Source organism: Cherax quadricarinatus, chromosome 22 (genome assembly GCF_038502225.1).
Source record: "Cherax quadricarinatus isolate ZL_2023a chromosome 22, ASM3850222v1, whole genome shotgun sequence".
Classification (NCBI taxonomy): Eukaryota; Metazoa; Arthropoda; class Malacostraca; order Decapoda; family Parastacidae; genus Cherax; species Cherax quadricarinatus.
Window position 1 is genome coordinate 17,751,596 of NC_091313.1, and position 23,168 is coordinate 17,774,763.

Below are 23,168 nucleotides of genomic sequence, written 5' to 3' on the forward strand. Positions count from 1 at the left end.
TTGCTGTCCTCACAAACTGAGAGCTTACAATATCAACTCATGATTGCAAAAATGAAATTTATATGACATTCTGTTTTCTTAAATATTCTGACGTTTGTTTTAAGGCACTTTGGTTTTAAAAGATATAAATTTTTGTAACATTTAAACATATTCTTGTTAGATGAATATGCTTTTTAAATTGTCTCAGAGAAAGTGTCTTTAGTAATTTTTCAGTTTTCCTTAAAAGCCGTTTAGTTTTGTTACCGACAGCCTGATTTCCCAAAAATCCAGCCTTTTTAGGGATGTATAAATTTTGTAAACAAAAATTTTGTTTGCAAAAGACAATTAATCGTTTTTTTCGACATCTAATTCGATTAATGAACCTGTTTTTTCATGCTGGTTTTACTTTTCCTTTGTTTTATGTATCTTTTCATTCACGGATTCTGTATTTTTCCTTCGGAAACACTACATCGTCGACATACTGACTACATCCACACTGAAGTAGCAAGGTGTGTTGAGATGATGGTTCTGGAGAACATCTCGTACACCTGGAGTGCCGGAGCATGCATCTGAGAGTACTCTATGATCCATCACGTGGCATACACCTCTTCCTAGAAGAAATAGAATATATCCTGTGTAAGTTTTGAGTCAATGAACATCCTGCGCAATAATCGTAATGCCTCTTCATTTTTCGCCTGCAATAAAGTTCATGATAATATTCACCATGCCTGCATGAGGTAATATATGTATCTAAATCACCGAAACCGGTGTAATGGTACAATATAGCTACCACAATGGTACTACATAACTATCATGACGGCTCTATAAAAGTTACCACAACAGGACTAAATAGCCACTACAACTCAACTTCATAGCCACCGCATTCAGTATAGAAGTACTACATGCAAATAACAGAGAATTCGAAAGAACCACCTTTATCGGGATACCACTACTGCTACCTGTCATAGACTCTCACACAGATCTATTGAGCAGTGAAGCTATTAAGACCATTAGTACCTCCTTACTGCCACAAAAGCTCCCAGAGCCACCATACCCACTACCGTCTCTGCCAGCCACACCAACTTACCTGGATTTCTACAGGTTCGATCATATCCACTGGGAGTTCAATTTTAGTGTCGGTGGAGTCGAGGATCTCAAGGGCGCCCCGGGAGTAGTCCGCCCTCTTCTTCGATCTATAGACACCACCGTCATCTGTGTCGTAGTTAACCTCTATCGCCCGTGTTATCGGTCGGGAGTGCTGTGTGGGGAAGAGTGCAACAGAGCAGGGAGGTGATAGAAGAGAAACTAGAAGTAAGACCGAGGGCAGCAAACATGGCAGAAAGGCAAGAGTTGCGTTAGAAGTGTGCAAATTTTTAACGATATAAGTTAGTCATATGTTGATACACTCAGCTGAGCTCTAGTTGGCGGCGGAAGGGCCGAACACATCACAAGTGAAAAATGGGATGGGGGAAATGTGTCAGAACGGCGATGGAAACTTGTTACTCGGCGATAAAATGTGAGAAGGAGGAATGAGGGATGGAAGACAAGATAGAGGATGGGCAGAATGAAAGATCGGAGGATCTAAGTGGGAGTGGATGAAAGAGAAGTGTAGTGGGCGGAAAGTGATAGGTCGAAGGAGGAGAGAATGAGTAAAAGATATATATGGGGGGGGGGAGGCGCTAGACGAAAAGTGGAGGAAGAAATAGGAAGTGGAAAGAGACAGGGAGAAGAATGAAAGAAGGAATGGGAGAGTGAATGGAGGGATTGATAAGTGAAGAGAGAGAGAAGGTAAAAAAAGGGAAAGAGAGCTATCCATCGTGTGAAAGATATCACACCTCCTCTTTACTGACGAACTCCTTGTGTGTGTGTGTGTGTGTGTGTGTGTGTGTGTGTGTGTGTGTGTGTGTGTGTGTGTGTGTTTGTGTGTGTGTGTGTGTGTTTGTGTGTGTGTGTGTTTTTGTGTGTTTTTTTTGTGTGTGTGTGTTTTGTGTGTGTGTGTCTGTGTGTGTATGTGTGTGTGTATTTGTGTGTGTATATATATATATGTGTGTGTGTATGTGTGTGTGTATTTGTGTGCGTATATATATATATATATGTGTGTGTGTATTTGTGGGTGGGGCGGGGCGGGGGGGGGCGGGGCGGGGCGGGGCAGGGCGGGGCGGGGCAGGGCGGGGCGGGGCGGGGCAAGGGGGGTGTCCAAGAGGGTCATACCTGTCCTTACAACTCGACTTCAAAATTGAATATTTTCAAGACAAAAAAAAACTGAGCAAAAACTAATTTTCTTTCTTCAGACAAATTCTTTGGTTATCCACTTGTTATTTTTGTTTGGATTGAGTTAACTAATTTAATCTACTGCATCAAAAAAGGACTCTAGAATATGTTAGTTATTCATACAGTAACTTATGTTCCATAGATGGAGTATTTGAAATTCAGGGCACTATAATTCAGCGCAAATTTCTTTCGTTCCCCTAAATATATATATATATATATATATATATATATATATATATATATATATATATATATATATATATATATATATATATATATATATATATATATATATATATATATATGTATATATATAAAAGTTCGTCTTCATATGCTTATGAGTTAATAATACACTATTTCGGGGGCGTTGACCCCCCAAAACTCTCTCCAGGTAAACTTCAAGTAAACAACTTGTTCCCTCCTACACAGTTTTCAACCTACTCTGTTTTTCGCCTTGAAGACACTGTCGGGTCTATCATCGTCACTGAAGAGGGAAGCGTTCCCACTGTCATACACTGAGTGCCCTGACTCGGCACTGTGCCCACGGGTAGCATGCACGGCCGCTAACGAAGGAATAACTTCTCCTGTGTCTTCTTCGATCGCCTCGTGGAAAGAATAGCCATGTTGTCCCCGACTTGAGTAGTTGTGGTTCTGTGGGCTGGAAGGTTGAGAGTGACTTGGCGTGTTAAGTGGCGAGTGCTGGGAAGAATTTGGCTGGGAAAAGTGTCGCAGACGGTAATAATCCACATTGGCAAAGTCGCTCTCCGGAATCTGCTTGGGAATCCCGTATGGGACAACGGAGAACTCGAGGTCGCTTACATGAGTCTCCACGTGATCTTCTGGTGACGTGTGCTTAGAGTGTCTCGTCTGGTTCCTTCTGCTGGACTTGGTGCTTCCCTTGGTTCGCCGGGAGCTGACCTTGGACGAAGTGACAGTGTGAGCTCTGCAATAGACCAGGAGAATGATGCAACTCAACACAGAGTAATATAAAAGATTTCAATAATTTTCATGCAATGTAATTATTAAAACCCATCAAAGGTGTCTAGGTTTTATTAAATACAAAGACCATCTACATTATATACACTGGAGACTAGGTGATAAACTAGACGCTATGTAACAGGTAATTTACACAGACTTCTGAAGCAAAATCTGAGACACTAACCTTCCATGAGAACTACTTGCTGGTCCTTCCTTCTTTCTTCTTGCACCTTCACCATCTTCATCTTCTCCGTCTTCTTCCTCGTACCCTTTCTCTTCCACGTTACCTTCATCTTCGTTTTCCAGTCCCTTATGTTCTCTCCATGGGTGTTCACTTTCCTCTGGTATTGATTCCATCCCTGTCTCTTCCCCGTCACCTTCGTCATTTTCCTTCTCCACTTCATGTTCTCTCCATGGGTGCTCACTTTCCACTGGTACTGCTTTCATTGCTGTCTCCTCCATATCACCTTCATTATTTTCCTTCTCCACTTCCTCATGTTCTTTCCATGGGTGTTCACTTTCCTCTGGTATTGCTTCCACCCCTTTTTCTTCCGCATCACCATCGTCATTTTCCTTCTCCACTTCCTCATATTCTCTCCATGGGTGTTCACTTTCCTCTGGTATTGCTTCCACCCCTTTTTCTTCCGCATCACCTTCGTCATTTTCCTTCTCCACTTCCTCATATTCTCTCCATGGGTGTTCACTTTCCTCTGGTATTGCTTCCATCCCTTTCTCTTCCACATCACCTTCGTCATTTTCCTTCTCCACTTCCTCATATTCTCTCCATTGGTGTTCACTTTCCTCTGGTATTGCTTCCATCCCATTCTCTTCCATATCACCTTCCTTTTCTTCATGTTCTCTCCATGGGTGTTCCACACCTGCTATTGCTTTCACTGCTGTCTCCTCTTTTCCTTCCACCTCCTCCACTTTTTGTAAATGATCCGATTTCTTTTTTAGCACCTTTCTTCCAAGTGATTTGGCTCTCTTGTCTCCCGTCTGGCCCTGTAAGGACGCCCGAGTGTTTCTCCTAGTATTCAAATGCTCCTTGTAATACTTGCTGCCTGCAAAGTTGACACAAGTGTTGTTAGAATTGTATTTAGTCGTCACTTGGAGAGGTTCAGGTTATGTGGCTACTACTGTTACTACTACACTACTACTACTACTACTACTACTACTACTATTACTACTACTACTACTACTACTACGATACTTTATTATCATCGTTTTTGTCTGTTAATATACGAGTACCTTGTGAAGACAGATACAAGCTGCTTTCACTGGGACAACGTTTCGCTCTGTGTAGTGCTTTATAATGTTATGTTAAACGTTGTGCCATATACAGACTTGTTCTACAGCTTGTGTCTTGTTCCACTCACCAAAAATTCTCGCTTATGGGAGAAACCTTACGACAACGTTTTGGTCCATCCTACACCACTGTCAAGTCAAAACTAACAATGGTCCAGGACAGACCCGAACCTCGTCCTAAGCTTTCTCTCCTATGTGCGAGGTTTTGGTGAACTGTTCCAGCCACGATAGTGTGATCTCTCATTCATTCTTGGCAATACGTTCTTTCATTAACCTACGATTACCGTCTAACTTCCTCTCGGCTTACTCTCTGCATAATTTCTTACCTTTGCAACGGGTTCCATCGTCTTTGTTTTGGGTGGCGAAGCCTTGCCTATGCTTCCTGTGCTGTCGGATTTACCTTCATGGCAAATGCCAGAGTTTTATCTGCGTATTCGGTGCTGAAGTCTTACCTTTGTAGCCGGTGCCAACGTCTTTCTCCTCCTTGGCTATGTCACCGTACATGGCCTTGCGGAAGAGCTCGTTGGAAGAGGCGGCCACGTACCTTCCATGGTTAACTATTTCCTCAGGGTTGCTTAAGATCTTCCCAGTCAGGTGATAGATCCTGTGAGAGGGGAAAGAGGCAGTAACAGTCAGTCTGGTTAATCAGGCCCTGATCCACGGCGAGGCCTGGTCATGTCCCGGGCCTCGGGGGCATTGACCCTCCCCCTCCGGAACACCCTCCAGGTATACTCCAGGTAATTGCTATTTAATGAGGAAAGTAGCGACTCTCATCACCAAAGTTCGGGAAAGAAATAGGGAGACGGTAAGAAGAAGTTAGAAAGGGAAGGACATAGGAGGAAAGGGCAAAGCGAAAAAGAAAAAAAAATTGAGATTGGATATATCAGCAGTGTGCTGCTACCTGTTCTATATGTCAGTTACACAGGGGGAACAATATCCAGCTGACAGATATCAAGTGATGATAACAAAAAAGGCACAATACCGTGACTGGAACGATACACAAATAACCCGCACATAAAAGAGAGAAGCTTACGACGACGTTTCGGTCCGACTTGGACCATTGACAAAGTCACACTAACCAGAGGGGGAGCAGGACGGCTATATATATACAGGCAGGAAGAGGTGGTGGTAGTAGTAGTAGTAGAAGTAGTAGTACAAGAGTTGTATATAATACCGACAAGATGAAATTAAGACACATGCACAACACCCGGGCATCCCCATCATAGACGTTTCGCCATCCAGCCAGCCACTGGATGGCGAAACATCCACAACAAAGACAACCAGACGCCGCACATGTGTCTTAATTTCATCAGTAGTTGTAGTAGTAGTAGAAGAAGAAGAGGTAGTAGTAGTGGTAGTGGTAGAAGTGGGAAATAAAAAGGACGAGCCAGTCAAATACAAAGGAAGGGGAGCACTGCAAGAGAGCTAGGTGCCCACAGAGGGAGAGCAAGCGCACAGAGGTGCGTGAAAGGGAAGTGGTGAAATAAATGAAGAAGGAACAGAAACACGAGACAGGAGAGAGAAAGACAACCCAGAGGAGAAAAGGAAAGAGGAAAGGGGAAGAGGAAGAAGAAGAAAAAGAAAAAGAAAAAATGAGGATTCAGGTTAAGTCACGGGTGTTCTGAAGTTTGGAGCATTTTACAATGTAGTGGGAGGGAAAGGCATCTACAGAGACGAAGCCAGGGCTAAGGTTCATACAAGGAAAGTTGTGTATTAGAGAGGATTCAACTAGACGGCGACTGTTCGAGTTGGAAGTAGGGAAGACAGTTTTAGCAGAAGACCAGTCAATAGGATGGCTATGATCTCTGACGTGACAGAAAAGAGCATTGTTAGTGTCGGCAAGCGTAACACTATTTTTGTGCTCCCTAAGTCTGTCAGAAAGAGATCGACCAGTTTCTCCGAAGTATTGAAGAGGACATGAGGAGCAAGAAATAGAGTAGACACCAGGGACATCTGTAGAGGGAGGAGAGGTATGAACGAGATTAGTGCGAAGAGTGTTAGTCTGGCGGAAGGTAAGCTTGATGTCTAAGGGACGGAGAGAATTGTTAAGATTAGAAAGACCGGAAATGTAGGGAAGGCAGAGGATAGAAGAGTTCTCATGAGTAGAGAGTTTGGGAGAGAAGAAATTGCGTTTAGCACGTGAGAGGGCAGAGTCTATGAAATGGGAAGGGTAGCCAAGGCGGGAGAACGAATTATGAAGAGTGGAAATTTCTGCTGGAAGGAACTGAGGATCACAGATGCGGAGGGCACGGAGAAAGAGGGAGATAAGAACACTTTTCTTGACAGGGGAAGCATGATAGGAAAAGTAGTGAATGTACATGCCACTGTGCGGTAAACGGAAAAGGAAAAACCTGTATCTGAGCGGTGGACATGGACATCAAGGAAAGGAAGCAAGGAATTAGATTCCCATTCAGCTTTAAACTTAATGGAAGGGGCAAGATTATTAAGAGCTTCAAGAAAAGGTTGGAAGAGACTGGAGTCATGAGGCCACAGAGCAAAGATGTCATCCACATAGCGGAGCCAGAGTGAAGGTTGCACATCGAGGGTAGGAAGAAGAACAGTCTCGAAGTATTCCATGTAAAGATTAGCAAGGACAGGAGAGAGAGGAGAGCCCATAGCGACACCGAAGGTTTGAGAATAATATTTCCCTTGGAAGGAAAAGGAGTTAGAGTCCACACAGAGGCGGATCAGATCAAGAAAGACATCAGTGGGGATAGGGAGATGAAGAAACCCTTCATGGGCCTTCTCTCTAAGGAAATCAAGGACATCATCAAGAGGGACATTGGTGAAGAGGGACGCTATGGGCTCTCCTCTCTCTCCTGTCCTTGCTAATCTTTACATGGAATACTTCGAGACTGTTCTTCTTCCTACCCTCGATGTGCAACCTTCACTCTGGCTCCGCTATGTGGATGACATCTTTGCTCTGTGGCCTCATGACTCCAGTCTCTTCCAACCTTTTCTTGAAGCTCTTAATAATCTTGCCCCTTCCATTAAGTTTAAAGCTGAATGGGAATCTAATTCCTTGCTTCCTTTCCTTGATGTCCATGTCCACCGCTCAGATACAGGTTTTTTCTTTTCCGTTTACCGCACAGTGGCATGTACATTCACTACTTTTCCTATCATGCTTCCCCTGTCAAGAAAAGTGTTCTTATCTCCCTCTTTCTCTGTGCCCTCCGCATCTGTGATCCTCAGTTCCTTCCAGCAGAAATTTCCACTCTTCATAATTCGTTCTCCCGCCTTGGCTACCCTTCCCATTTCATAGACTCTGCCCTCTCACGTGCTAAACGCAATTTCTTCTCTCCCAAACTCTCTACTCATGAGAACTCTTCTATCCTCTGCCTTCCCTACATTTCCGGTCTTTCTAATCTTAACAATTCTCTCCGTCCCTTAGACATCAAGCTTACCTTCCGCCAGACTAACACTCTTCGCACTAATCTCGTTCATACCTCTCCTCCCTCTACAGATGTCCCTGGTGTCTACTCTATTTCTTGCTCCTCCTGTCCTCTTCAATACTTCGAAGAAACTGGTCGATCTCTTTCTGACAGACTTAGGGAGCACAAAAATAGTATTAGGCTTGCCGACACTAACAATGCTCTTTTCTGTCACGTCAGAGATCATAGCCATCCTATTGACTGGTCTTCTGCTAAAACTGTCTTCCCTACTTCCAACTCGAGCAGTCGCCGTCTAGTTGAATCCTCTCTAATACACAACTTTCCTTGTATGAACCTTAGCCCTGGCTTCGTCTCTGTAGATGCCTTTCCCTCCCACTACATTGTAAAATGCTCCAAACTTCAGAACACCCGTGACTTAACCTGAATCCTCATTTTTTCTTTTTCTTTTTCTTCTTCTTCCTCTTCCCCTTTCCTCTTTCCTTTTCTCCTCTGGGTTGTCTTTCTCTCTCCTGTCTCGTGTTTCTGTTCCTTCTTCATTTATTTCACCACTTCCCTTTCACGCACCTCTGTGCGCTTGCTCTCCCTCTGTGGGCATCTAGCTCTCTTGCAGTGTTCCCCTTCCTTTGTATTTGACTGGCTCGTCCTTTTTATTTCCCACTTCTACCACTACCACTACTACTACCTCTTCTTCTTCTTCTACTACTACTACAACTACTGATGAAATTAAGACACATGTGCGGTTGTCTAGTTGTCTTTGTTGTGGACGTTTCGCCATCCAGTGGCTGGCTGGATGGCGAAACGTCTATGATGGGGATGCCCCGGTGTTGTGCATGTGTCTTAATTTCATCTTGTCGGTATTATATACAACTCTTGTACTACTACTTCTACTACTACTACTACCACCACCTCTTCCTGCCTATATATAGCCGTCCACCTCCACCTCTAGCTCTAAACGTCGCATGTCCCTTCCTTCCCGCTCGCCCCACCGGAGTCCCAACAGAAGAGCCTGAATTTCTCTTCTCAATATCTGTCCCACGATCGCCTCGCTGCTGGGTTAAGCCCTGGCTCTATTTCTACGACTAAGAACACTCCTCTCCAGCACTGTTCTTCGTCTGTCCCGTCTTCCCCGCTCATCCCATTTGGGATCTTACCTGAACTTTCGTTCGTTCGTTCGTACCTCTGGTTAGTGTGACTTTGTCAATGGTCCAAGTCGGACCGAAACGTCGTCGTAAGCTTCTCTCTTTTATGTGCGGGTTATTTGTGTATCAAGTGATGATGTCTGTCAGTCTGAGTCGAGAGACTTCAGTAGGGCACTGAAGATGTTTTAACTAGTGCATGAAGGGGCAGCGGTCTCCGGGGGTGTCCTTCTAGAAGAGGTGGAATATATATTACGTACTTGACAATGGCCGCTCCCACGATGGAGAAATGGAATTTGTTAAGATGTGAGGAAGAGGAAAGGAGGGAGAGAGGGAAGATTGGAAAGAGTTATGGAGGGAAAGGGTGAAAGAGGAAACGAGAGGGAGTGAAGGGGAAACTAAAAAGAGAATATTGAGCGAGAGTGGCTGTCAAGGAAAGAGGGGGAAAGTTAGAAGATAAGAGTAAAAGGGAAAGAGAATAAATGGGAGAGAATGAGGGGTGGGTAAAAGATAAGAAAGGTCCTTCGTCCCGCCCAACATATTGATATCTCATCCCAGCTCTGGCTGACAGCTTCCATTACCTTATGTATGAAACCTATCATGTGTGATGGAGTGTGACAGGGGAACGCAGCTACCTTATGTTCCCTCAATCTTAGTGTAATATTCTAGGTTCAAGGTAGGAGAGAAAAAATCAGCCACACACACAGGGTCAAGAGTATCATCCCCTCCCACACACACACACACACACACACACACACACACACACACACACACACACACACACACACACACACACACACACACACACAGGAGCTAGGACTCGACCCCTGCAACCTCAACTAGGTGAGTACACACAGACCTCAACAGACTGCAGCTGTGGTCATAAAAGTGGCTTCTTGAGTTCAACCAAAGCCAATGTAAGGGCACGAGTTTTTGGAGGAGACGGCAGACCGGACACAAAGTACAACATGGGCTGGGAGAAGCTGTGAATGTCACGGAATGATAAGGACCTGGGATGAGTATTGCACCTGACATATCGCCAGAATTGCACGTAACCCGCATAACGGCAATGGCATATGCAATACTGTACTAGCAATATATTCTGGAACATATTTTGGAAATTAAAAAGAGAATACCTCATAACCTTATACACAATATATGTTAGGCCAGTCATAGACTACTGGTCCCAGCATGGAACCTGCACATGATCAAGCACTTGAAGAAACTGGAAAAAGATGCAAACGCTTGCAACACTGCTAGTACTGTGAGAAGTTGAAAAAAAAAAACTGACCCTGACGCCCTCAGAGGAGAGAATAATAAGGGGAGACATGATTGCTACGCACAAGGTCTTAAGAGGAACTGACAGGGCTGATAGAGACAGACTGAATGAAGTGGATCAGGGTCAAGGGGACGCAGGTGTAAACTGAAAACGCAGAGGAACCATCGGAGTATAAAGAAGTATTTCTTTAGTCTCAGAAGGCAGTGGTGGAGGCAAACTCAATACGGGGCTTCAAGAGTAGATATGATAAGATCTCAAAGGCCAGAAGTCAGTGATGCCGATCTGATTGGTCTGAATGGAAGGCGAGGCCAGGAGCTAAATATCAACCCCACCCCTCACACACACACACACACACACACACACACACACACACACACACACACACACACACACACACACACACACACACACACACACACACACACACACACACACACACACACACACACACACACACACACACACACACACACACTGGAACAAGACAGGTCAGTAAATAAGGTACTAAAGTTCAGAAAACTTCAATACTACTTAAATACTACAATACAATTCCATAAATCATTGTTCAATATTAATAATAATAAAATAATAATTGACGTAAACAGAGTTGAAGAATACTGAACAAATATAAAATATGAGATATTATTAGCGAAGCTACAAATAAATATTTAACAAATTAAACAATTAATAGGAGACATCACTAGGATAGCTCTTCTCTTTTACGTGCAAAGAACCAATTAAAATAGGTCGTTACAAATACGCATGTAAAATAACCATCAGCTTAACCTGCTAGCAAACCACTGAATGATCACCGGAACTCTTTTGTCCACCTTCTTCAAAGTGTGTGCCTTTGGTACTGGTGAGGGGCTCTTGATCCAAAGATTTGAAGCTATCCTCCCCTTCCTCTGATCAAACCTATTTACCTCCCATTCGCCAGGCGCGGAACAAACATTTCCTGAGTAGACACGATGACTTCAGCGCTGATAGATCCACACAGCTTTGTTGTGATTACAATATTAGTCACAGGAGCAAACAACAGCTCTTTTAAAGTGCCAAGAGCCAGCCAATAGAGTCAGGTGCTGATGGCACTCGTCTCCTATTGTGACATCCAGGAGCCAAACACACCTCCATCTTTGTCATTCAAGACTTGAATAATTTGAAATCAGATGTAAAGAGACTGATGGATGCAGCTGTGATGACAGAAATGTTATGATGATGTTGTGACGCAGTTGTGATGACGCTCTTGTTGGGACGAAATTGATTTTCTACTTTTTTGATGCTTTTATTCTCTCTCTCTCTCTCTCTCTCTCTCTCTCTCTCTCTCTCTCTCTCTCTCTCTCTCTCTCTCTCTCTCTCTCTCTCTCTCTCTCTCTCTCTCTCTCTCTCTCAGGTCATTCTACCTCAGAGATAAATTTAATCAAACATAGATCTTCACCTTTCCATCACTTCCCCCTTCCTTCTCTTTCCACTTCTCAGTTATTACTCTCCTTTTCTCATTCCTGGCCCATCCCCGTACCTTCCCTGTCTCTTGCATCACCACTTCGTTTGCCTTTCTCCTTTACCACTCACCATATTCCCTTTCTACCTCACCATCCACCTTTTTCCCTTTCTCCCTTTTACCCTCTCTCTCCCATTTCTCCCTGATCAACAATCCCCTCTCTTCTTTCTTCTATCATTCTCTTTACCTTTATTTCCCCTCTCTACACCCCAACAGGAGAGAGATGTGAGAGGGGAATAATAATAATAATAAACAATAATTCATGTTAAGCGCTAAACCCATGTAGATCATTCTACTCAAGATCTGGTGGAGGCTCGATCCTCCGTCTGCTGAGCGCCAGACAGACAAACAGACGTGCTTCCTATTTGTACTAGCCTACATGTTTGTGAGAGGGGAAAACATGGTAAACTATTGTCCGACTTTCGCTTGTACAATAGTCTCGGCAGATGAGGTCAGGATAGTGCGTAAAATTGCGTGTCGTTGCGTAATGAGCCAAGTTGATAATACAATGAAACGTTTTGCTCTAATAACGGATTTTTTCCGAAAATCTTCACTTATTCATTGGTAAATGCTGTTTTTGTAGGGGGGAGGGGGTAAATTAACATGGCATCGAAACTAACATAGCAACTTAACTCAATATTGTTAATATTACTGAAATATAATGTAGGTCAATCCTAATCACCACGACTTAAATTCAACCAAAATTTGATTAGGATGAACAACGGGGAAATATATTAGTTAGGTTAGGTAAGGTAAGGTAAGGTTAGGTTAGGTAAGGTTAGGTAAGGTAAGGTTAGGTAAGGTTAGGTTAGGTTAGGTTAGGCTAGGTAAGGTTAGGTAAGGTAAGGTTAAGTAAGGTTAGGTTAGGTTAGGTTAGGTTAGGTTAGGTTAGGTTAGGTTAGGTAAGGTAAGGTAAGGTAAGGTAAGGTAAGGTTAGGTTAGGTAAGGTAAGGTAAGGTAAGGTAAGGTTAGGTTAGGTTAGGTTAGGTTAGGTAAGGTAAGGTAAGGTAAGGTAAGGTTAGGTTAGGTAAGGTAAGGTAAGGTAAGGTAAGGTTAGGTTAGGTAAGGTAAGGTAAGGTAAGGTAAGGTAAGGTTAGGTTAGGTAAGGTAAGGTAAGGTAAGGTAAGGTAAGGTTAGGTTAGGTAAGGTAAGGTAAGGTAAGGTAAGGTAAGGTTAGGTTAGGTAAGGTAAGGTAAGGTAAGGTAAGGTTAGGTTAGGTAAGGTAAGGTAAGGTAAGGTAAGGTAAGGTTAGGTAAGGTAAGGTAAGGTAAGGTAAGGTAAGGTTAGGTTAGGTTAGGTTAGGTTAGGTTAGGTTAGGTTAGGTAAGGTAAGGTAAGGTAAGGTTAGGTTAGGTTAGGTTAGGTTAGGTAAGGTTAGGTAAGGTTAGGTTAGGTTAGGTTAGGTTAGGTTAGGCTAGGTTAGGTAAGGTAAGGTAAGGTTAGGTTAGGTTAGGTTAGGTTAGGTTAGGCTAGGTTAGGTTAGGTTAGGTTAGGTAAGGTAAGGTAAGGTAAGGTTAGGTTAGGTTAGGTTAGGTTAGGTAAGGTTAGGTAAGGTTAGGTTAGGTTAGGTTAGGTTAGGTTAGGTTAGGCTAGGTTAGGTTAGGTAAGGTTAGGTTAGGTTAGGTTAGGTTAGGTAAGGTTAGGTTAGGTTAGGTTAGGTAAGGTAAGGTTAGGTTAAGTTAGGTTAGGTTAGGTTAGGTTAGGTTAGGTTAGGTTACATTAGGTAAGGTTAGGTTAGGTTAGGTTAGGTAAGGTAAGGTAAGGTTAGGTTAGGTTAGGTTAGGTTAGGCAAGGTAAGGTAAGGTTAGGTTAGGTTAGGTTAGGTTAGGTTAGGTAAGGTAAGGTTTGGTTAGGTTAGGTTAGGTTAGGTTAGGTAAGGTTAGGTTAGGTTAGGTAAGGTTAGGTTAGGTTAGGTTAGGTAAAGTAAGGTTAGGTAAGGTTAGGTTAGGTTAGGTTAGGTAAGGTTAGGTTAAGTTAGGTTAGGTAAGGTAAGGTTAGGTAAGGTTAGGTTAGGTTAGGTTAGGTAAGGTAAGGTTTGGTTAGGTTAGGTTAGGTAAGGTTAGGTTAGGTTAGGTTAGGTAAGGTTAGGTTAGGTTAGGTTAGGTTAGGTAAGGTTAGGTTAGGTTAGGTTAGGTTAGGTTAGGTTAGGTTAGGTAAGGTTAGGTTAGGTTAGGTTAGGTAAGGTTAGGTTAGGTTAGGTTAGGTTAGGTTAGGTTAGGTTAGGTTAGGTTAGGTTAGGTTAGGTTAGGTAAGGTTAGGTTAGGTTAGGTTAGGTAAGGTAAGGTTAGGTTAGGTTAGGTTAGGTAAGGTAAGGTTAGGTTAGGTTAGGTTAGGTTAGGTTAGGTAAGGTTAGGTTAGGTTAGGTTAGGTTAGGTTAGGTAAGGTTAGGTTAGGTTAGGTTAGGTAAGATTCGCCAAGGAATAGGACAAGTGTTTCGTGATGCGGGTCTTAGTCATATGATGACCCGCAGCTGGAGCTTTTGGTCATTTCACCGAGACCTTCCGCTGGCTTACCCCTCCACCCCTTTAAAAAATAAGGTTATAATTCTAACCATTTATTTGTGTGGTTTATATTATTTTTGTGATTTTTTTTTATAGTGATATTCGCCCTCGGGCCACGGGGGCGCTGACCCCCTGAACACTCTCCAGGTATACCCTTCAGGTATTGCCGAATAATCCAATTTAGTAACTTTTGATACAGTAAACACAGCCTCTTAGCGAGGAGCGCCTTCCTGCTGGTGAAGAATTGTTGATCCCAGGAACCGGAGCTGTCCTCCCCCTTTCCTCGAGTCAAATAGATTATCTCCCCTTTTATCCAGGCGTTGTTGACTCCCCGCAAGTTCCTACCTTCACTGTGAATATAATACTCAGCAGCAGGATACATGTACAATGAGATATACAAGTCTCGGTGTATTTCCCCTATGGGCTCCTTCACAAGCACAGCCAAATAAGGAAAATAATTAGAACAAAATAATATACAAATAACCCGGAAATAGGAGAGAGAAGCTTATGACGACGTTTCGGTCCAACTTGTACCATTTACAAGTCACACTAACCTTCGCGGGTAAGTGTGACTTTGTAAATGGTCCAAGTCGGACAGAAACGTCGTCATAAGTTTCTCTCTCCTATGTGCGGGTTATTTGTGTATTTGTATTTGTGTATTATTGGTAGAATTACGAACAATACGCTAAGTAAAAGGCCACAAGTGTCATAACTAATGCGACATTTTTATTGTCACATTAGTTGCACCTGTGTCCCTTTACCTAACATATTTGTGTACTGTTCCACTCACGATATCGGACGTTTTTCTTCTTCAGAACAAAATAAGCGACGATAAAGGCGAAGTAAATAATTGTACCAACCTTTTAACAGGGCCGCTGGGCAGTCGCACCTTGTCCGAGAGTTTGTGTAAGGCTTCATCCCAGTTACTAAAGTCTGACTTTGAGAATTTGTACTTGATTGCCTTCTCTCCGTCGCCGTTCTTATAGATCACCACGTTGTAAATGTCGTTCTTCTCAACCGGTCGCAGATGGATGGTCTGAAAAAGTGAAAGTTGCGAGGGATTGGAAACAAAAATGAGAGTGCAACATGTCTTTGCTCTTAATAGCGTAATGTTAATGGATGAAGTGTTTGAATTTGTGTGTTCGATCTCGTGGTTCCTGATGGATGGATCCCCGGTGAGGAAGGATGGATTTAATGGGTGGGAATGGTTGGATGTAATGGGTGGGAATTCTTGGATTTTATGGCCGGGAATGGATGGATTTGATGATTGGGAATGGTTGGATTTAATGGATGGAAATGATTGAATTTAATGGGAGGGAATGGTTGGATTTAATGGGAAGGAATGGTTGGATTTAATGGGAAAGAATGATTGGATTTAATATGTATGAATTCTTGGATTTAGTGAGAGGGAATGGTTGGATTTAATGGAAGGGAATGGTTGGATTTAATGGGAGGGAATGGCTAGATTTAATGGGAGGGAATGGCTAGATTTAGTGGAAGGGAATGGCTAGATTTAATGGGAGGAAATGGCTGGATTTAATGAGAGGGACTGGCTGGATTTAATGGGAAGGGATGATTAGAATTTTTGAGTGGGAATGGTTTAATTTGAGAAGGACCTGCTAGGTAAAGTATGAGCCAGTAGGCTTTCTGCAGTGTTCATCCACTCTTACTTTCCGGCATATAAGGTGCGCCTTTTTTCCTCACAAAAAAGTCTTGGAAAATCAGCCTGCGCCTCATACGCTTAAGGTCAGGGTCAACGGTGAGCTTCGGGTTGTGCTTCAGCGTACAGCAAGAAGGATGTGATTTGCCGTTACGATACTTCCGTCGTGCGCCTTATATGCCGGAAAATACAGTATATACCCATGATAATATAGAATTAGATGCTCTTACTCCACAATGAACTCATTGCAGAGATGATGTAAGACTGGTGGACTATTAGGACACTCTGAAACTCTGGAGTGGCTGGGGTTATCGTGAGCCTGAGTTAATGTTCTAGCCCCGGAAAGGTATATTTTATTTTATTTTTTTTGCTGTGTGTGTATATGTGAAACTCAGCTGTTAATACCACAAGCTTCACATGCATGAATGTATTCATGGCCTTGTTAGTGAGAATTGTCTCTGTGAAACATGCACAAATAATTCTGAATTATTATTATTATTATTTTTATTATTATTATTATTATTATTATTATTATTATTATTATTATTATTATTATTATTATTATTGTTGTTGTTGTTGTTGTTGTTGTTGTTGTTGTTGTTGTTGTTGCTGTTATTATTATTATTATTATTATTATTATTATTATTATTATTATTATTATTATTATTATTATTATTATTATTATTATTATTATAGTGACTAGTCTTAAAGACTGAGTAAAGAAGAAAGATAGAAGGAAGTTAAACTCACCTTAGTTTGAGACAACACCTTCCTCCTGAGCCCAGGCTGACCTATGCTCTCGTACCTGAGAATGGAAGGAAGATTCTCAGTCGATCACTGTGATACAGACAGCGGCAAGTGTGACCTTCATGAGAGATCAGAAACATGGAAAATATAAAGCTTTAGGCAGCTAATAATATATATTTTTAACACAACGGCTGTCTTCCAGAGAGGTAGGATGAACACCATTCCAAAAGAAGGAAGCAAATTCACCATCATTCAGTCAAAAGTTCAATAAATTTGTTAAGCAAAATACTAGATAACCTGTGGAAATGAGGATCAATCAGTAGGGTTACAAATAAGTAAATATATTCAGGTACAGGTACACATAAGCACAGTTACATAAATTATCATACATCACAGAATATATGTAGATTACCCAGGATAACCCAAAAAAAGTCGGACAAGGTGACTTATATTGCTATTTATTACAGCTATAAACTAAAGGAAATACTATAGTCATTGTGAGGGGGACAATATTAAAACCTGAGATCATTAAACAAGTCATATACATTCTCCCATATACCTTATTTTCCCATATACATCCTCCCATGTATATACTCCCTGAGTAAACAAAGTTGTTTTGATGCCATTCACACTACATTCACTCTGTTATACAACTGAAAATTAACATTTATTTCGTTACCAGTTAAGGAAATCTGATCCCTTGGCTCTGCTACCAACCCTTCCAAGAAGACGCCTTGATACCAGCCATGGATTCAAGGAATTCTTCCAGGGATCGAACCTCACTGTTTCCCGTTTCTTAGGCACCGAGTGATCCTTTCTGGCTTATTGCTTCCTCATGATAAAAAAATTATTCAAGACTCCAAGAAAAAGGCTTTAGCGGACCGTCGTTACATATCGAGCCTTACATTTCCATTATATTAATCTTGTGCAGCATTTGGCGTTTCGCCAACCAGTGTCTTTCTCAGTCCAGTACGGAGAATGTGTACTGGAGACTGAGGAAGAAATGTAGAGGTAATATTTAGGGATTAAGTCCCTCAGACTTGATAGATGTTCAGTACCTGAGCTTTGAATAATCAAGGCTAAGGGATTGAACATCTATCAAGGCTGAGAAACTGAACATCTATCAAGGCTGAGGGACTGAACATCTATCAAAGCTGAGGTACTGAACATCTTTCAAGGCTGAGATACTGAACATCTATCAAGGCTGAGAAACTGAACATCTATCAAGGCTGAGGGACTGAACATCTATCAAGACTGAAAGACTGAACATCTTTCAAGGCTGAGGTACTGAACATATATCAAGGCTGAGAAACTGAACATCTATCAAGGCTGAGGGACTGAACATCTATCAAGGCTGAGGTACAGAACATCTATCAAGGCTGAGGGACTGAACATCTATCAAGGCTGAGGTACTGAACATCTATCAAGGCTGAGGGACTGAACATCTATCAAGGCTGAGGGACTGAACATCTCTCAAGGCTGAGGGACTGAACATCTATCAAGGCTGAGGGACTGATCATCTATCAAGGCTGAGGTACTGAACATCTATCAAGGCTGAGGGACTGAACATCTATCAAGGCTGAGGGACTGAACATCCATCAAGGCTGAGGAACTGAACATCTATCAAGGCTGAGGTACTGAACATCTCTCAAGGCTGAGGGACTGAACATCTATCAAGGCTGAGGTACTGAACATCTATCAAGGCTGAGGGACTGAACATCTATCAAGGCTGAGGGACTGAACATCTATCAAGGCTGAGGGACTGAACATCTATCAAGGCTGAGGGACTGATCATCTATCAAGGCTGAGGTACTGAACATCTATCAAGGCTGAGGGACTGTACATCTATCAAGGCTGAGGGACTGAACATCTATCAAGGCTGAGGTATTGAACATCTATCAAGGCTGAGGGACTGTACATCTATCAAGGCTGAGGGACTGATCATCTATCAAGGCTGAGGTACTGAACATCTATCAAGGCTGAGGGACTGAACATCTATCAAGGATGAGGTACTGAACATCTATCAAGGCTGAGGGACTGAACATCTATCAAGGCTGAGGGACTGAACATCTATCAAGGCTGAGGGACTTATCATCTATCAAGGCTGAGGTACTGAACATCTATCAAGTCTGAGGGACTGAACATCTATCAAGGCTGAGGGACTGAACATCTATCAAGGCTGAGGGACTGATCATCTATCAAGGCTGAGGAACTGAACATCTATCAAGGCTGAGGTACTGAACATCTATCAAGGCTGAGGTACTGAACATCTATCAAGGCTGAGGGACTGAACATCTATCAAGGCTGAGGTACTGAACATCTATCAAGGCTGAGGTACTGAACATCTATCAAGGCTGAGGGACTGAACATCTATCAAGGTTCAGGGACTGAACATCTATCAAGGCTGAGGTACTGAACATCTATCAAAGCTGAGGTACTGAACATCTATCAAGGCTGAGGGACTGAACATCTATCAAGGCTGAGGTACTGAACATCTATCAAGGCTGAGGTACTGAACATCTATCAAGGCTGAGGGACTGATCATCTATCAAGGCTGAGGTACTGAACATCTATCAAGGCTGTGGGACTGAACATCTATCAAGGCTGAGGGACTGAACATCTATCAAGGCTGAGGGACTGATCATCTATCAAGGCTGAGGGACTGATCATCTATCAAGGCTGAGGGACTGATCATCTATCAAGGCTGAGGGACTGATCATTTATCAAGGCTGAGGTACTGAACATCTATCAAGGCTGAGGGACTGAACATCTATCAAGGCTGAGGGACTGATCATCTATCAAGGCTGAGGGACTGATCATCTATCAAGGCTGAGGGACTAAGTACTTCAAACCTGCTTCGCCCCGGTCTTCGTATATGACGGAAGAAATTAGTGGTGGGCAAAACGTCTCATGAAAAAAAGTACTGTTTTATTTTATGCATAGTATGACTCTTCACGACGTTTTCTAAATTCAGTTACTTCTTTTGCAAAAACTTCTTCCATTTCTGCAATAATAATAATAATAATAATAATAATAATAATAATAATAATAATAATAATAATAATAATAATAATAATAATAATAATAATAATAATAATAATAAAATGAAAAAAGTCAAACTTCCTTATATGTATTCACGTGAGTGTGAGTTGTATATACCAAAAAATTGTTTTCCAATACAGTTTCTGGAAACCAGTAACGACGCGAAATCTGATGCAATTTAACTTGATACATAATAGGAAATGAGGCTAAATCAGATATGAATTAGGTGAGTTTACCTTCCATGTTGCCAGGTGATTTATGTAATGACTAACGTGCATCTGGGGGAAAGGAAGGGATGGTAGCTTGTAATGCTTCTCGTAAATGTCGTCCCTCTGACGAAGAGCGGCTGATAAGTTGTATCATATTTCATGTATACAGGCAGGATCCTTGACACCGTTACACACGCACACACACACGTCGCGCGCGCGCACACACACACACAGAAACAAGGGGTCACAATTGGAAGTTGAAGACTCTTATGAGTCAAAGGGACGTTAGGGAGTATTTCTTTAGTCATAGAGTTGTCAGGCAGTGGAATAACCTAGATAGTGACGTAGTGGAGGCAGGAACCATACATAGTTTTAAGACGAGGTAAGATAAAGCTCATAGAGCAGGGAGAGAGAGAACCCAGTAGCAATCAGTGAAGAGACGGGGCCAGGAGCTATGAATCGACCCCTGCAACCACAAATAGGTGAGTACAAATAGGTGAGTACACACACACAGAATGTTCCCACAAATTGTAAAGAATAGATGCGCCACACACTGCAGATGCTTCCACAGTGTAGCCCTCAAACGTAATATGATAGCCACACTGTGGTTATTCCCACAATGTAACTTTCATAAAGAATAACGCAGCACACGTTGCAGGTGTTCCATGCATACCTCTCATATAGGACAGGAAAACTGCAGACGGCTGGAGTTTCCAGAACTTAACCCGTATGTAGTACGAGATCCGCACACTGCAGGTGTGTCCAAGCTTACTGAGTGGAAAACTAACTGAGCATCAGTGTGGCAGTGACAACAAGTGATGTAGTGTGTGGTCTCAATGAACCAAAAACAGCTCCATAAAATGCTGGACTCTGTAATAGGGTTTGCGTGCGTTTAAGACCGCGATCGATACTATTATCGCTTGTTTGAAGGAAGGAATTCCTAGGCCAGGGTGTGATCAGCCAAGTAACCAGCTTCTAAAACGCTATTAGACCTCCTTGCTATAATAGCTGATATTAGTTTAGCGTTTAATAATTAAAATTAATCAGTTCCATCAGAGAGTAAATAGATGACTAAGGAGAGTGTTGTCTAGATCAAACAGCAAGTGAGTAAACTTGATGAATAAAATAAATAAAGTTTTATTCATCAGGAGAAACGTTTTGACAGTAAATATATTATCAACTTGCCGGTTGTGCACCATTAAAGTAACACTAAATGAAGAAAGTCTGAAAACCAATGTTGGCTTTTGTAGGTACTGTACTTTTCACCTCCAGGACTAACCGATGTCCCTGAGTCCCTTCAGAACTGTTTGTTCACACTCCAACAGCACGTCAAACCATGAAATTAACGCTTCTTCACTCCTTAGGACAAGTCTATAGAAGCCTGCAGGATGCTCAAGCCTTTAGAATTCTAAACCACTTTTGCTACCTTTCCCTCCAGCCCCTCCTGGGTTGATTCCCACCCCGCCTTCTAACCTACCACGATTTATACTCCTATTCTGCTGTATCCTTACTAAATCCTCAAACCACCTCAGTAACCCTTCCACAGTCCTCTGCAAGATATGTACTCACCTAATTATAGTCACCTAATTGTGGTTGCAAGGGTTGACGGTGTGTGTGTGTGTGTGTGTGTGTGTGTGTGTGTGTGTGTGTGTGTGTGTGTGTGTGTGTGTGTGTGGTTGTAGTAAGATGGTTGCCAAGGAACGATGTTGTACACACACTAGCTACACAATCATAAATCTGACTCATGTAGAAGGGAGGAGTGGTGGTGGTGGGGGGAGAGTGGGGGGGGGAATTATGGGGGCAGTGTAAAAAGAGGAAACAGAAGAGCAGAAAGTGGTGAGAAAGAGATGTTGAGAGAGAAGTGATAAAAGAAAGACTCGAACAGGGAGAATCAAGGACTGTGGGAGAGGAGGGACAGAGCGGGATGTGGGAGGGGAGAGGAGGGACAGAGAGGGGTGTGGGAGGGGAGAGGAGGGACAGAGAGGGGTGTGAGAGGGGAGAGGAGGGTCAGAGTGGGGTGAGGGAGGGGAGAGGAGAGTCAGAGAGGGGTGTGGGAGGGGAGAGGAGGGACAGAGAGGGGTGTGGGAGGGGAGAGGAGGGACAGAGATGGGTGTGGGAGGGGAGAGGAGGGACAGAGAGGGGTGTGGGAGGGGAGAGAAGAGACAGAGCGGGGTGAGGGAGGGGAGAGGAAAGTCAGAGAGGGGTGTGGGAGTGTGGGAGGGGAGAGGAGAGACAGAGCGGGGTGAGGGAGTGGAGAGGAAAGTCAGAAAGGGGTGTGGGAGGGGAGAGGAGAGACAAAGCGGGGTGAGGGAGAGGAGAGGAGGGTCAGAGAGGGGTGTGGGAGGGGAGAGGAGAGTGAGAGAGGGGTGTGGAAGGGGAAAGAAGGGTCAGAAAGGGGTGTGGGAGGGGAGAGAAGGGTCAAAAAGGGGTGTGGGGGACACAAGGGCCAGAGAGGGGTTTGGGAGGGAAGGGGAGGGTCAGAGAGGAGTTTGGGAGGGGAGAGGAAAGTCAGAGAAGGGTGTAGGAGGGGAGAGGAAAGTCAGAGAGGGGTGTGGAAGGGGAGAGGAGGGACAGAGAGGGGTGTGGAAGGGGAGAGGAGGGTGAGAGAGGGGTGTGGGAGGGGAGAGGAGGGACGGAGAGGGTTGTGGGAGGGAAGAGGAGGGACAGAGAGGGGTGTGGGAGGGGGGAGGAGGGACAGAGACGGGTGAGGGAGGGGAGAGGAGGGACAGAGAGGGGTTAGGGAGGGGTGAGGAGGGACAGAGACGGGTGAGGGAGGGGAGAGGAGGGACAGAGAGGGATGTGGGAGGGGAGAGGAGGGACAGAGAGGGGTGTGGGAGGAAAGAGGAGGGACAAAGAGGGGGTGTGGGAGGGGGAGGAGGGACAGAGACGGGTGAGGGAGGGGAGAGGAGGGACAGAGAGGGATGTGGGAGGGGAGAGGAGGGACAGAGAGGGATGTGGAAGGGGAGATGAGGGACAGAGAGGGGTGTGGGAGGGGATAGGAGGAACAGAGAGGGGTGTGGGAGGGGAAAAGAGGGTCAGAGAGGGGTGTGGGAGGGGAAAAGAGGGACAAAGAGTGATGTGGGAGGGGAGAGAAGGGACAGAGAGGGGTGTGGGAGAGGAGAGGAGGGACAGAGAGGGATGTGGGAGAGGAGAGGAGGGACAGAGAGGGATG

The 23,168-nt window shown here is 43.6% G+C and overlaps 1 protein-coding gene across 1 annotated transcript in view; it reads right to left on the reverse strand.

The window, feature by feature from the left end:
• LOC128689632 (doublecortin domain-containing protein 2-like) overlaps positions 1-23,168 on the reverse strand; it is a 58,224-nt gene that overhangs the window by 658 nt on the left and 34,398 nt on the right. The window contains exons 3-9 of the mRNA XM_070087720.1: positions 16,749-16,803; positions 15,199-15,374; positions 4,986-5,137; positions 3,413-4,289; positions 2,692-3,193; positions 1,067-1,237; positions 1-590 (exon numbers count right to left, since the gene is read on the reverse strand). The exon at positions 1-590 is cut by the window's left edge and continues 658 nt beyond it. Coding sequence (XP_069943821.1) covers positions 570-590; positions 1,067-1,237; positions 2,692-3,193; positions 3,413-4,289; positions 4,986-5,137; positions 15,199-15,374; positions 16,749-16,803 — 1,954 coding nt within the window. The 3' untranslated portion in view covers positions 1-569. The remainder of the gene's footprint in view (positions 591-1,066; positions 1,238-2,691; positions 3,194-3,412; positions 4,290-4,985; positions 5,138-15,198; positions 15,375-16,748; positions 16,804-23,168) is intronic.